The sequence below is a fragment of the Trachemys scripta genome, chromosome 8 (genome assembly GCF_013100865.1).
Source record: "Trachemys scripta elegans isolate TJP31775 chromosome 8, CAS_Tse_1.0, whole genome shotgun sequence".
NCBI lineage: Eukaryota > Metazoa > Chordata > Testudines > Emydidae > Trachemys > Trachemys scripta.
Window position 1 is genome coordinate 7839792 of NC_048305.1, and position 12863 is coordinate 7852654.

General features: G+C 42.1%; 1 protein-coding gene and 1 pseudogene across 2 annotated transcripts in view; one reads left to right on the forward strand and one right to left on the reverse strand.

Annotated features, from left to right (window-relative positions):
• Positions 1–12863, forward strand: part of ADAMTS2 (ADAM metallopeptidase with thrombospondin type 1 motif 2) — a 162568-nt gene that overhangs the window by 103919 nt on the left and 45786 nt on the right. For both annotated transcript variants that reach the window (XM_034778501.1, XM_034778500.1), the window contains exons 4-8: positions 668–824; positions 3041–3146; positions 4360–4503; positions 6913–7045; positions 10035–10148. In XM_034778501.1, the coding sequence (XP_034634392.1) occupies positions 668–824; positions 3041–3146; positions 4360–4503; positions 6913–7045; positions 10035–10148 (654 nt within the window). The remainder of the gene's footprint in view (positions 1–667; positions 825–3040; positions 3147–4359; positions 4504–6912; positions 7046–10034; positions 10149–12863) is intronic.
• LOC117882310 lies at positions 5441–5558 on the reverse strand (annotated as a pseudogene).

Here is a 12863-nt window from a genome sequence, read left to right on the forward strand (position 1 = left end):
ACATGCCATAACTAATGTGTGAATGGACATGTGATATTTCCATACATAGTTCATACAATAAGTTTTCTTCTTGCAATATTTCCTTTAACATGAATGGAGCTTTCATACAATGTTTGAACAAATGTCTAAGCATATTTTCAAAGGTAACAAATTGAGAAAGGTTGGCCAAAGTTAATTGGACTGAAATGCTTTGGTCTAACTCAGGGGTAGGCAACCTCTGGAACGCATGCCAAAGGCGGAACGCAAGCTGATTTTCAGTGGCACTCACACTGCCCAGGTCCTGGCCACCGGTCCGGGGGGCTCTGCATTTTAATATAATTTTAAATGAAGCTTCTTAAACATTTTTAAAACATTTACTTTACATACAACAATAGTTTAGTTCTATATTATAGACTTACAGAAAGAGACCTTCTAAAAGCGTTAAAATGTATTACCGGCACGCAAAACCTTAAATTAGAGTGAATAAATGAAGACTCGGCACACCACTTCTGAAAAGTTGCCGACCCCTGGTCTAACTAAAGATTTTGGGTTCAATATAGAGGTATCTGGGTGAAATGTAAGGGTATGTGATATGCAGGAGGTCAGACTAGATGATCTAATAGTTCCTTCTGGCCTTATAATCTATGAAACGACGAAATAATAATATTTTTCTTCTTTGAATATCCAGTCCATGAGCTTAATAGAGATTGGGAACCCTTCCCAGAGTTTGGAGAATGTATGTCGCTGGGCCTATCTACAACAGAAGCCTGACACTGCACATGCAGAATATCATGACCATGCTATTTTTCTCACAAGGCAGGATTTTGGTCCATCTGGCATGCAAGGTAAGGTATATGCTGAGTGATAAAATGTCTTATAAATATTACAGTTACTGATTGGGGTTTCTTTCACCATTCAGAAAAAGCTAATTTAGCTTAGGAGCCACTAACATTTATCCTTAGTGTGAGTATTTTGCCAAGTGCTATTTGTTTTCAGGTGACCTATACTAAGAATGCATTCCTTTCTAACTGTTTCAGTCCCCATTGTTTTACCTCTCCATTTCAATAGCATTATTTTGGGGCACATGTAGGGTGACCAGACAGCAAGTGTGAAAAATCAGGATGGGGGAAGGGGGGCCTATATAAGACAAAGCCCCAAATATCAGGACTGGCCCTATAAAATCAGGATATCTGGTCACCCTAGGAACATGTCTTTACTCTTATTCAAGCCAAGGAAATCTTATTGCTTTGATCACTGTATGTAAGTTATATAAGGTGTGTATATTGCTTTGATCCCTGTATTTAAGGTAGGGGGTGTGGGTGTGGGTGTCTGTGGGTGTGTAAAATTATATATATAGGTTTTGCTAAGGAGTAGATTGTGCCTTAAGGCACAGCTCCAGAATAGTCATTGTAGTACTCCAGCAGGAGCGCCCAGAAATATTATGCCTTAATAGATGCTTATTATTGAAGGGGCCTAGAACAGCATAGACAAGAGTAGCCCCTGCTTTTACCCCTTTACAGGGCATAGCTCCCTTGTGGAATCATCCTGTTGGCTGATTAGAGAGCATGAGGCTCCTCCCCACTCCATTTGGATTGACTAGTGCCACTGTTGGCATTGGCCAAGAGCCCTCTTGGTACCCATTGAGGACTTGAGCTGTATGAAGCCCCTATGACGTCATGCTAGAGTAGAGTCCTTGTCTTCGCACTCTGTACCCCTTCACAAGACAAGCTTCAGAATGGCCTTAAAGGAGATTACACTGAATTCTTGGTGAACTGTGAAAATAAATGTAATTGGTTCAACAGCCAGACTTCATGTCTTTTATAGAAGTGGGGAGCACATGATTAAAAGTCCAGGGCAGAGATCTCTTGTTACCTTTCAAAGCAGTATTTCAGTTGTATCCAATCCATGCATGATCTAGGAAATTAATGTGCTTGTTCACATGGGATAATACTTGATTGACTTGGAGCCAGGTTTTATGTTTCTTCTAGATAGGCACCATGTACACCAGCATAAAATGAATGTATTTATTCCTAGTGTGCATTGTCTTCAGTAGACATGTGACTGGTTATCTGCCAGGTAGTGTAGTGTTGAACAAGGTGTAGTGAGTGTGCAAACATTTATGCCTAGAGTTGCATCTCAAATACTGTTACCTTCTTATGTAAAGACCCATGCGTCTCAAGACTAAACAGCCTGCATTCACCCAAGAAAAATGGTTACTCAATATTATTTGAGAACAAGGAGAAATACTCTAGCGGCATTATAACGTAGTAGTGGCAATGTGGTCTACTGGTTTGAACATGGGGCTAGGAACCAGAAATTTTTAGGTTATAACCCCAGCTCTGAGTCATTATGGATATATCTACACTGGAATAAAAGATCTGCAGCATGGCTGTAGCTGCCCAGGTCAGCTGACTCGGACTTGTGGGGCTAAAAATCACCTTGTAGACATTCGGGCTCTGGGACCCTCCCCCATCATTGGATCCCAGAGCTCGGGCTCCAGCCCAAGCCTGAATGTCTACACCCCACAGCCCGAGCCCCACAAGCCGGAGTCAACTGACAGGGCCAGCCGGGGGTGTTTAATTGCTGTGTAGCCATACCCTGAGTGGCCTTGGAGAAGTCGTTCAGCCTTAGTGTGCCTGTTTTCCCATCTGTACAAAATGGAGATAATAATGCTTGCTTGCTGACATCACAGGGCTGTTATGAGGATTCAGTATTTAGGGCCAAGATTGTCCACAGTGTAGTTCAGGATAGAATTTGGCCCTTAATATTCATTCAGTGCTTAAAATAATGTAAAGCACTATGTGGCTGTTAAGAACTCATTTTAAATATGAATAGTGTAAAGTGGGTCTAGGAGAACATGTTAGTTTAGGACATGGAGCACTATGCTTCTCCCTTTCTGGAAGCCTGATGATGACACTTCTGTAAGTACCACTTCTGTGCTGCTGCAAGACCACAAGTGCCCCAGCAGTAGAGATTAGATGAAAGTGTTGTATAAAGAGTTCTCATAAACATTCTCTCACCCAGATTCACTTATTTCTTGAGTCATGCTTTCTCTGTTTAGGCTATGCTCCAGTTACTGGAATGTGTCATCCTGTACGAAGTTGCACCCTCAACCATGAAGATGGTTTTTCCTCTGCATTTGTGGTGGCCCATGAAACTGGGCATGTGTAAGTACTTTAAAAGGTCCTATCTTATTATGTCTTTGATGCTGGGGACTGTTTGTGGCGTTTGGAAGGTGTGTCCTTGTGCTTAAGACAGAAGACTAAAGAGTTAGGCCTAGATTCCATTCTTAGCACTGACAAAGAATTCCTTTGTGACTTTGGACAAACCCATTAAACACACTTAGTTTTTGCAGCTGTAAAATGGAGGCATGCTTACCTATGTCACAGGCGCATTCTGAGGCTAAACTGATTAATGCCTACAAAATGCATTCCGATCTCCTGGCAGAAGAGCAACATATTTATTGTTATGCAAAATAATTTATTTGCTATAGTGGAAGACATGACTCTCGAAAGCAATTCTCAGGAAACATAGTCACGTCTTCTATGTGTGCATCACCTTGTAGTAATACCATATAACACCTCATAGAGGGTACACTGTATGTTACAGCATAATAATATATGCCAAGAACTGAAGCTACATCCACTTCCTAATACATTCATTTGAAGGATATGACTATTTTGTTTGCTTGTGTAGTAAGAACCAGTGTCCAGGCAGGGAGCTGGCAAATCTTTTGTTATTTTAGGATGACTCAGTTTCTTCAGGAATAAAACACATTCATTTAGATGCCCTCATCTCCTCAGTGGAAGCACAAATCCCAGAAGTTTTCACTGAACGGGGCTTTACTGTTCCTACATTAAGAACACTTGTCAGAGTCCAGTGAATCCAACAGTGCATATTAATTAAATAGGGACACAGAATTGATTCCTACATGTATTTGGTTCTCACATCACTAACCTTTGGCTTCATCATTTCAGCAGCTAGGAACATGTGATCAGAATGGATGATACATCACTAAAGATGTCTTTAGCTTTTGAAATCACCTTTAGTCTGAACATGTTACCATACAGTTAGTTATCAGTGATGTGTCTCCCGAAAGAAGACCCCAGTATCAGTCAAATTTCATTCTCAGAAAAAATATAGTAGAAACCCCTAACAAAGGGAAAGAGGGAAGATTGGTTTTGTTTTATGTTTTTTTTTTTAATAAAGCAAAAAGGAAAAAAAATGCTGTTACTTGGGGTGGAAGTTTTAAAAGCTTCCTAAGTCACTTAAGAACCTAAGTCCCATTTACTTTCAGTGGGATTAAAGATCCTAAGCCACTTAAGGCTTTTGATTTTACCCTTGATGAAAATACGCTTGTTCTCCTATCTTCTGTTCTAGATTAGGCATGGAGCATGACGGCCAGGGCAACAGGTGTGGGGATGAGGTCCGAATGGGGAGCATCATGGCCCCTCTTGTCCAGGCTGCATTCCATCGCTTCCACTGGTCTCGCTGTAGCCAACAAGAGCTGAACAGATATCTACAGTGAGTAACTCATGAAGCTGACTCTGTCTTTGGCTAGGATGTTTTTAAAAGCTCCTCTGAGAGTCATATTTGAACTTTGTGCTTTTATTAGCTACTAAGACTGGGTTTTTAAAAAAACCCAAACCTCATCCTGCTGGGAACAAGACACTTTTCCAGGAGATGCAAATAACAAAGGCTCAGATTGACTATTCATTTAATTACAGCTATTATTGTTACTGAAATTTGATAATATGTACACTGTCATCCTAGAATCTGCAAGCAAATATCATTACTGGTCTTGTTACCAACTTGCTTCCTCCCACCCTGCAGCTGATGGAAAACCTGTCTCATTAATCCGAGTAACACTCTTCGGTTCTAAGGGTAGCTGGAGAATTGACTGCAACTCTGGTTGGTAGCAGTACGTGTCAGCAGCATTTCCAACTACTAAAGCTGTGCTGAGCCAGTTGCATTGTACTGTGATACTTAAGGAGGAAATTGTGCCCTTGGATGTGTATGCAGGGCTCCCACTGACTTCAGTGACAGACTTTCAAGAACACCAAAAGGAAGAATTTGGCCCTAAGGCTTTTTTTCTATGATTACTTTATCTTTAAATACCCTGTCATTACAAAGGCCAGTCCATTTCCCATGCTTTCTAACAGCCTTCCTCTATGTTCCTTTCCTCTTTAAAGGGAAACCATCAACTTGAAACTTAGTTTCAAAAAGAGAATAAAAAAAGAACTCCATCTGCTTCTGTGTCCTCCTGTCAATGGATGCATTTTTCTTATTTAAAAAAAAAATCTTTTTTTCTCTCTGGTCACTGCGTAAAAGACATACAAACAACAAGGGGAAACTATTAACTGACTATACCAGGAAAACTCTGAAAATGCCTAGAAAAAAGTTGCGAAATACACAAAATAAACCAATTAAAAAAACCCACTCTTTATTTTCTCACTTCTTTTTAAGTTACGATATATGAAGTCAATTTAATATACAGTCCTCAAATAAAGAACACATCATATTAAACTGATAAGAACAGAAACTACACTTTGATCTTAGCTCCAAGTATATGAAGTGTTTCTTTTGGCAACAATATGTAAAAAATTATGAGGGGAAAGTGTGATTTTTCAATTAAATCCCTTTAAGCTATTTGTGTTAAATAAAAGTAATCTGGCCTAGAGCTTTGATTTATATTTTAAGCACAGGGTACAGTAAAATGCTTCTATGAATAAAAATATTGCACAGATAAGAGAAGAGTATGTCATCTTGTTCTAAAGTAGACCTAGACTCAAAATTCTGTCCTTTGTTCACTGAGATCATTAGAATGACCTGAGTAATTGCCAGATATAGGACACTCCTAGTCTTTCTACAGAATCCACAAGGAATTTGATCCTAAATGGACTTTTGGTTACCATTTTTCACAGCCAAAGAACTACTTCTGTGAATATGATGAATAATGGTAGAAAACATGAGAGGAAAATGATGGCCATAAAAACAGAGAAATGAGTTTGTTAAATTTAACTAATTTTGTGATGTCGCAAGATAATACTAGATTACATATGAATATAGCCGGGATACTGCCCACCATGTGACACTTGAGAAAGTAGCTTTGAAATTATTAAATTCACAGTTACACCATAGTCAACCATTACTTCTAGATCCTCTGTGCTCCAAGAGTCTTCCCCATGTATGCCTACAATGAACTTGAAACAATGTGTTTGCAGTGGGGACATACAAGTATTTAAGATACCAGGAGAATCTGTAATAGGAACACCTTCTCTCTCTCTCTGTCTCTCTCACACACATACACACACACACTCTCTCTCTCTCAGGAAGGAAGCAAGCCCTGTCAGAATCTTGTAAAGAGAGGAAAGCTGTCAGAAGAAATATAAAGATGGAACAGTCCTACGGTTTAATAAAGCAAAGGCCAAAAACTACATTTGCTTGTATGTGAACTTGCATCTCCTGGTCTAGTGTCTAGGAATTTATTATGGAGCTCAGCAATATTCATGGGTGGCAGTCCTGAGATTTGCTTCTAAAGCTTTACTTAAAAGGCAGCAGGCAAGAAGAAATTCCACAAATGGAAAATTAATTAAATCTTTTCTTTTCTTCTCAGCCTCATTTGTAGAGGGTTCTTTCTCGATTCTTTTCAAATAGGGACTCTGGGGAGATACAGAAATATACCTGCAAGCTAACTGGAAATTATAATGGAAAGACATAAGAAAAATAAAAGGTCGAATGCTGTCCCATGTTAAATGCAGATACAGCATGGTACATACCATGTAAGCATAACTGAAATACTAACTGTTCTTTAGGAACCAGTATCTGAGACTTTATACCCTGTATTTTGTTTGGAATGAAAATCTAAAGAAACCACAAATGCTATAAAAGTCTTACATTCCCGTCGGTTAGTGTAATTTTTGCCTATTGCAGTTCCTATGATTGTCTGCGTGATGATCCTTTTGAACATGATTGGCCTTCCCTTCCCCAGCTGCCAGGAATTCACTACTCCATGAATGAGCAGTGCCGTTTTGATTTTGGTTTGGGCTACATGATGTGCACAGCTGTAAGTACTTAGCTGAGTTCTGCTGTTCCTCATCCAGGAGTGTTGTCATTGTCCTTGAAATGGCCTTAATAAGGACATGATAGTTAGGGCTTCCGATTTTAGGTTTTAATGGATAAACACTGATAAACACACCCTGATGGGGGGGAAAAAGAAGAAATCAGCGATTATCCAATAAACACAGGGAAAACACCAGAAATGGTTACTTGCATCTAAGGGCTTGTCTACACAGAGCAGTAATGTGGACTATGGAGGTATGATTTCTAAAGTGCACTAAAGTGTTGCATATTAGTTGGTCCATGTAGACCCCACTTGTGTACACTAAAGGTTCTGCAATACACTTTAACCTAGTGCTACATTAAAGTGCACTAGGGAACATTACAAAGAAATTATTCATTACAGTATATACTGCTGTCATGAGTAATGTAATATATGTGACAGATATTGCAACTGCATGCAGAATCTTTGGGGAAACATTGGATTAAGGTTATGAATGATTTATGTATCGCTGTGGGCCAGGGATTATATGCAGTTCTGATGGGTGGGAGGGTTGTATTTAGCTCCTCCAGGAAGTAATAACAGTAGGGGGTGATTAAGGTAAATCACTCAGGTTGTAAACACCTCCAGAGAGCTACCACCCCCTGAAGAGGCTTGCAAATCCTGGTTCGAACTGGGTTTTCCAGATACCAATAGACAAAGGAAGGGCTTTTGGCATAAAAACACTTCTTTTAAACTAACTCTTTCTGATCCAGGACCTTCTCTCCCAGGGGAGCCCCAACCGTTGCAGAAGGGTTGGAAAGACTTTGGCCTGTTAGGGTCCCATAAGACTGATGGGTGACTCCTGGTGTGTTTAGTGTATGTTTAAATCTGTTTATTGTTTCTATTACATTTTCTCTGGAATGTTTTTGCCTTAAGAAAAAGGGTGCTTGCTTAGACAGAGCTGTGTGGTAACGTGTAACTGCTGGGAATACCCTGGTCAGAGCTCTTGGAGAGAAAGCACAGGTGCTGGCCTTTAGGCAGACTGGCTTGCTGGAGGTATCACAGTGTAAGTTAGGGAGCTGTGCAGCCTAACTCACTCTCCCTCCCCCTTCTCCCCCCTGTCAGAAGGAAGTGAGACAAGAGTCCCTACCCATAGAAAGATGATGGCTGGAGGCCTGACACCTGATTGGGCACGCCTGGAGTGGACCGTGGAAGTGGGGAATATAGGTGAAATTACCCTGAAGCTGTGACAATATATATTACCCATTACAGTATATACAAAGAGAGAGCCTCCCCAAACCTCTAACGTTTGAACATCTACATAAAACTCAAAAATTGCTACCAATAAACCTTGAAAATGAAATTAATAAACCCTGAAAAACAGAAGCCCTAATTATAGTGGAGCCTGCCATGAAGACTATTGTGTCCAGCTAATTATAAACAAGGAATAATACACTAACTTTGATATGATAAGGAAAGTCTTTTTAATCTTGTTGGGTCTTTTATTTTTTTTAATCAGAGGTGAAGAAATTATTATGCTCTAATTTCATTAGCAGTTCCAGGCTTGAAACACAAAGCCTGCTATGTCATTGAGTCTGCCACGCACAGTGTTGGTGTCTGCTTACTTCTTTCTTTGCAAAACTTCCACCTAGACTAGAGAGAAACAATAATGGTTTTCATCTCTTGCTTGTTTAATGTTTCACGCTTACTGCTCACATAAGGCGAGATGCTGCATCTTGCACAAAAATAACCAATTTTATTGAAAGGATGATGTATTATTGTTCCTAATGTGGGCAAGGGGCGCTGAAGGCAGATAAGACAGTTTGCATGCACATTCAGTGAAGCAGTGGTCTCCCTTGTATTATGTTCATGGTACACAGAGAGCATCTTTGAGGTCAGGCAGGATTAGTACAACTCCCTACTGGCTTGGCCTGAGGGTAGATGATCTTTTGAGACCTATGGTAGAGCTTTGCCTCCCACTTCCATCTCCTAAAAGTGGGACTAAACTGTAAGCTATGCAAAGAGGAGCTTCCAGGAGGTGTGGCAGCTGCTCACGCACAGTGAGAATTCTGGTTCGAAACTCATCAACGATAACATGCATGACAAACACAGCAACTCCCGACATTGAATAGGAGACTCTAAGCATCAGCTGTATTAGGATGTCTGGACATAATCCTGTTGATGCTACTCTGGGAGAAAGTCACTGGTATGTATTCTTTTGAATAGTACCTTCAAATAACTTCTATTGACCTAGTGGCCAATCTGTGTTTGAGTGAAATGGGTGAATCTCTACTCTTTCAACTTCTGCATCAACTCTGTTCACTTTCTCTCTAAGGTACCAGTCTCTCAGGGATCTGTGCAAATGGGGCCTTTGTTTGCAGCACCAATTCAGCATAGTGCTAAATCTAGCTTTGTGCTCCACAGGTGTCTTCAGTAAGGAAGAGGGCTTGGGCAGACCATTCACACACACACACACCCAACCCCTCCCCACAGCAGTAAAGCAGCGTGTGTACCTAGCACCCATGGGAACAGTAGACAAGGAAACCATCTTGCCTTTGCCCACCACAGCCCCAACACAGTATATAACCTGTTAGCTAAGGTGTCTGGTCAGGCCCTTTGCTGGCTAGCAACCACAGTGAAGTCCTGGTCCATGACTTGGGCTCCTAGGCATTGCAGTTATACAGATAAATAATGTCTACTGCCCTCTACTGCGTGCAGCTCATCACATGGTGGCTAATTGCCCTTGTCCATTCTATCCTGTGAACCCACTCTCACATTTCCAGCATCACTCCACTCAGGGCAGGATTTTACTACAAGAGTCAGTGATGTTGCATGAAAACTCCACTCAAATGTGACCTGGCCACAGAGATATTATTAAATGGTCCTTATTACTCCCTGATAACATCTGCCTCTTTTAAAGCTGGAAAAAAATAAACTGCAGATAGTGTTTCTAATGGAATTCCGTCAGACAGCTCCAGAAGCAACATATGCTCTGCTTTTTTGTGTGTCCTAGTTCCGTACGTTTGATCCCTGCAAGCAGCTGTGGTGTAGCCATCCCGATAACCCTTATTTCTGCAAAACAAAGAAGGGACCGCCACTGGATGGGACTATGTGCGCGCCTGGAAAGGTGAGATTATATATCACATTTTTTCATGCTATTGGGCATACAGTTATGAGTTTATGTATTTGGGAGATTTCATCAGAGAATCAAGGAACAAGATGGCGTTGTTCTTTCTGGTTTGACCTCTGAATTTGTGTGCGATCTGGTCCACTCATTTCAGAGGCAATACGAAAAAGGACCACAACAGTGGTAAGATTGGAGACTAAAACTTATGAAGAGAAAATGTTCACTAGTAGTTCTCAAACTATGGTTCACTGCAGACCACCCAGAAAAGACTGACAAAGTTGTGAATTGGGAGGATTGTATGGATCTGATTCAAGTGCAGATGCCAGTGTCTTGTAAAGTGGTCTATAGAAGAATAGATTTGGATAGTCGTTATATAGTATAAAAAAGAGAATGCACAAAGAGGGGCTTAGTATCATAATACCTTTCAAGTCAGTAGCTCATAATATTTGGCACTTACTGTTTTTCATCTCTACAAACTTTAACTCTTCATCCTCACATTACTCGAAAAAAAGTATTTTAATCTAACTGAATGGAGGGGGGAAACTGAGGAAGACAGTTTAAGTGTTTAGCTCAAAGCTGTAGGGGAAGTCAAGTTGAGAGCTTGCTTAGAACTAAGGAGTTCCAGGGGCCCCAGTTTGGCCAAAAGTATTGGCTTTTGCATTGCTAGTAAAAATCTAATTATCTAAGAGATGGGATAATCTGAGCTGTGAAGAAAAGTCGAGAGAGAAAATAAGGTTGCAGCAACATGAGGTCTGGAGCTAGAGATTTGTGCTGATCTGTTCTATGTAACATCTGTCTAGCCATCTAACCTGTTTTCAGTACCAGTCCTTGTAGTCTCTAGGCATTGAGCTCGGTGGCTGCGGCTCTGGTGCCTGGGCCCGAACCCCCCGAGCCCGGGCCTGCTGCAGGGACCCAGCAGCACACACGCTGCGCCCAGCCCCTGGCCAGTCACGTCTGGGCTGCTGCCCAGCTGGTGCTATCCCGCGGCGGCCCCGGAGTGGGGGCAGCAGGCCCCAGCCCCCCCGTCCTGCTCAGGTCCCACAGGGAAACAGGCTCGGGGGGTTTGGGCCCGGGCGCCAGTGCCGCAGCCGCCAAGCTTGGCCATTGGCCGCTTCCTCCCCCCCGCGGCAGTGGGAGCTGCAGCAGCGGCTGCTCCCAAGTCCCGCTGCCCAGGGGGGGAGAACAGTTGCCGCCTGGCCCTGCGGGCCGCCCCCCTACTCTCCCTACCGCCCGACTGAGTCCTGCCTGCACTTGGGGCCAGGCCGGACTCTCACTCACCCCGGCCCCGCACTCCCCGTGCGTCTCCCGGGCCTCCCTCCAGCTCTTGCGGAGGGAGGAGGAATGGTGAGCCTGGGGAAGAGGCGGGGATTCCGGGAGGGAGCCAATGGGGGGGGAGGGGGGGGGAGGGGGGGGGGGGGGGCACGAGCACTTCCGGGCTCTGGAGCATTTCCTTGTTTGTCCAGTGTCCCGACCGCACGGCGGTCGGGACGCGGGACAAACAAGGAAATATCGGGACAGTTCTGATAAAATCGGGACGTCTGGTCACCCTAGCATTGATAGAGCAGTACTTATTTGCAGATCATAGTGATACGGTCACAAGAGGAGTTATTCATTTGCAAACAATCTGTCATATAAGTGTGATTGTGTTTAGATCACTAGTGATGCTTATTGGCAGCCATGGCAACAGAAAGCAATAAGATTTCGAAGATTACAGTTGAACTAAGCCCACAGTAACGATAGTCAGAGCAGCCCAAATGGAAGTATAAGCGTGATGGGGAAAGCACAGCAGGTGTGGGAATTCAGGCTGGATACATGAGAGAGGTTGCCTTAGCTTTTGAGTCTTTTGACAGTCGCTTCAAAAGAGGATGGGACTATGAGACCTATTCAAGGGCACCAAGATGAGAGCATAATGACTATTATGAGGGCAGAAGCCAGAGCCCATTGTGAATGCTATTGGGGAGGGGAAATATTGGAGGCTTATTTAGTGGTTCACAGGGAGCAAAGGGAAATATTAGGAGTTTTGGAAGTGGCGAGAGAAACTTACAGATGGCAAAGGTTTGGGCTAGTTCCTATTCTTTTGAAACCACACTTTATTCAGCCCTACCATATAGTAATTATCAGTTACCCTTTTATAGACCTAACTGCATGCTCATTAAGGGTCTGATCCCAAAACCCATTAACGTTAATGGAAACACTCCTCCTGTCATCCCTGGGCTTTGGATCAATCAGTCTATACAATGACCCTTTCAGGGCAGTGTTACCATTTGGAAAAGATTTTTCTAGAGGATGTTAAAAGCAACATACCATTTCCCCAATGGACAGCATAATTTATACAAATAAATCATGTTAGCAGCTGTTGCTGTGGTTTGAACCCTCTCTTTTTGGATAAAAATGTCATGTGGTTCTAAATTCTTTCCCCCTGTACACTGTGGTCTGCTGGACCCCAATCTCTTCTCTTTTTCTCCTCCCCAGATGATTCCTATTAATTAACACCATATTGCCTTTGGGAAATGTAGCAATAAAACTTGAAAAATTAAACCCCAAACCTAAGACAACATTTTTAGTTAATTAGCCAGAATGTTATTTTTGGTTAAAAATATAAAATTAGCTATTTATGCAATTAATAAATCTAACAAAAATGCAGTATTGAACATAATCTATACTGGAAAATTGTTACTTGTTTAACTGTTATTACTGTATAGCACAACATTTGAA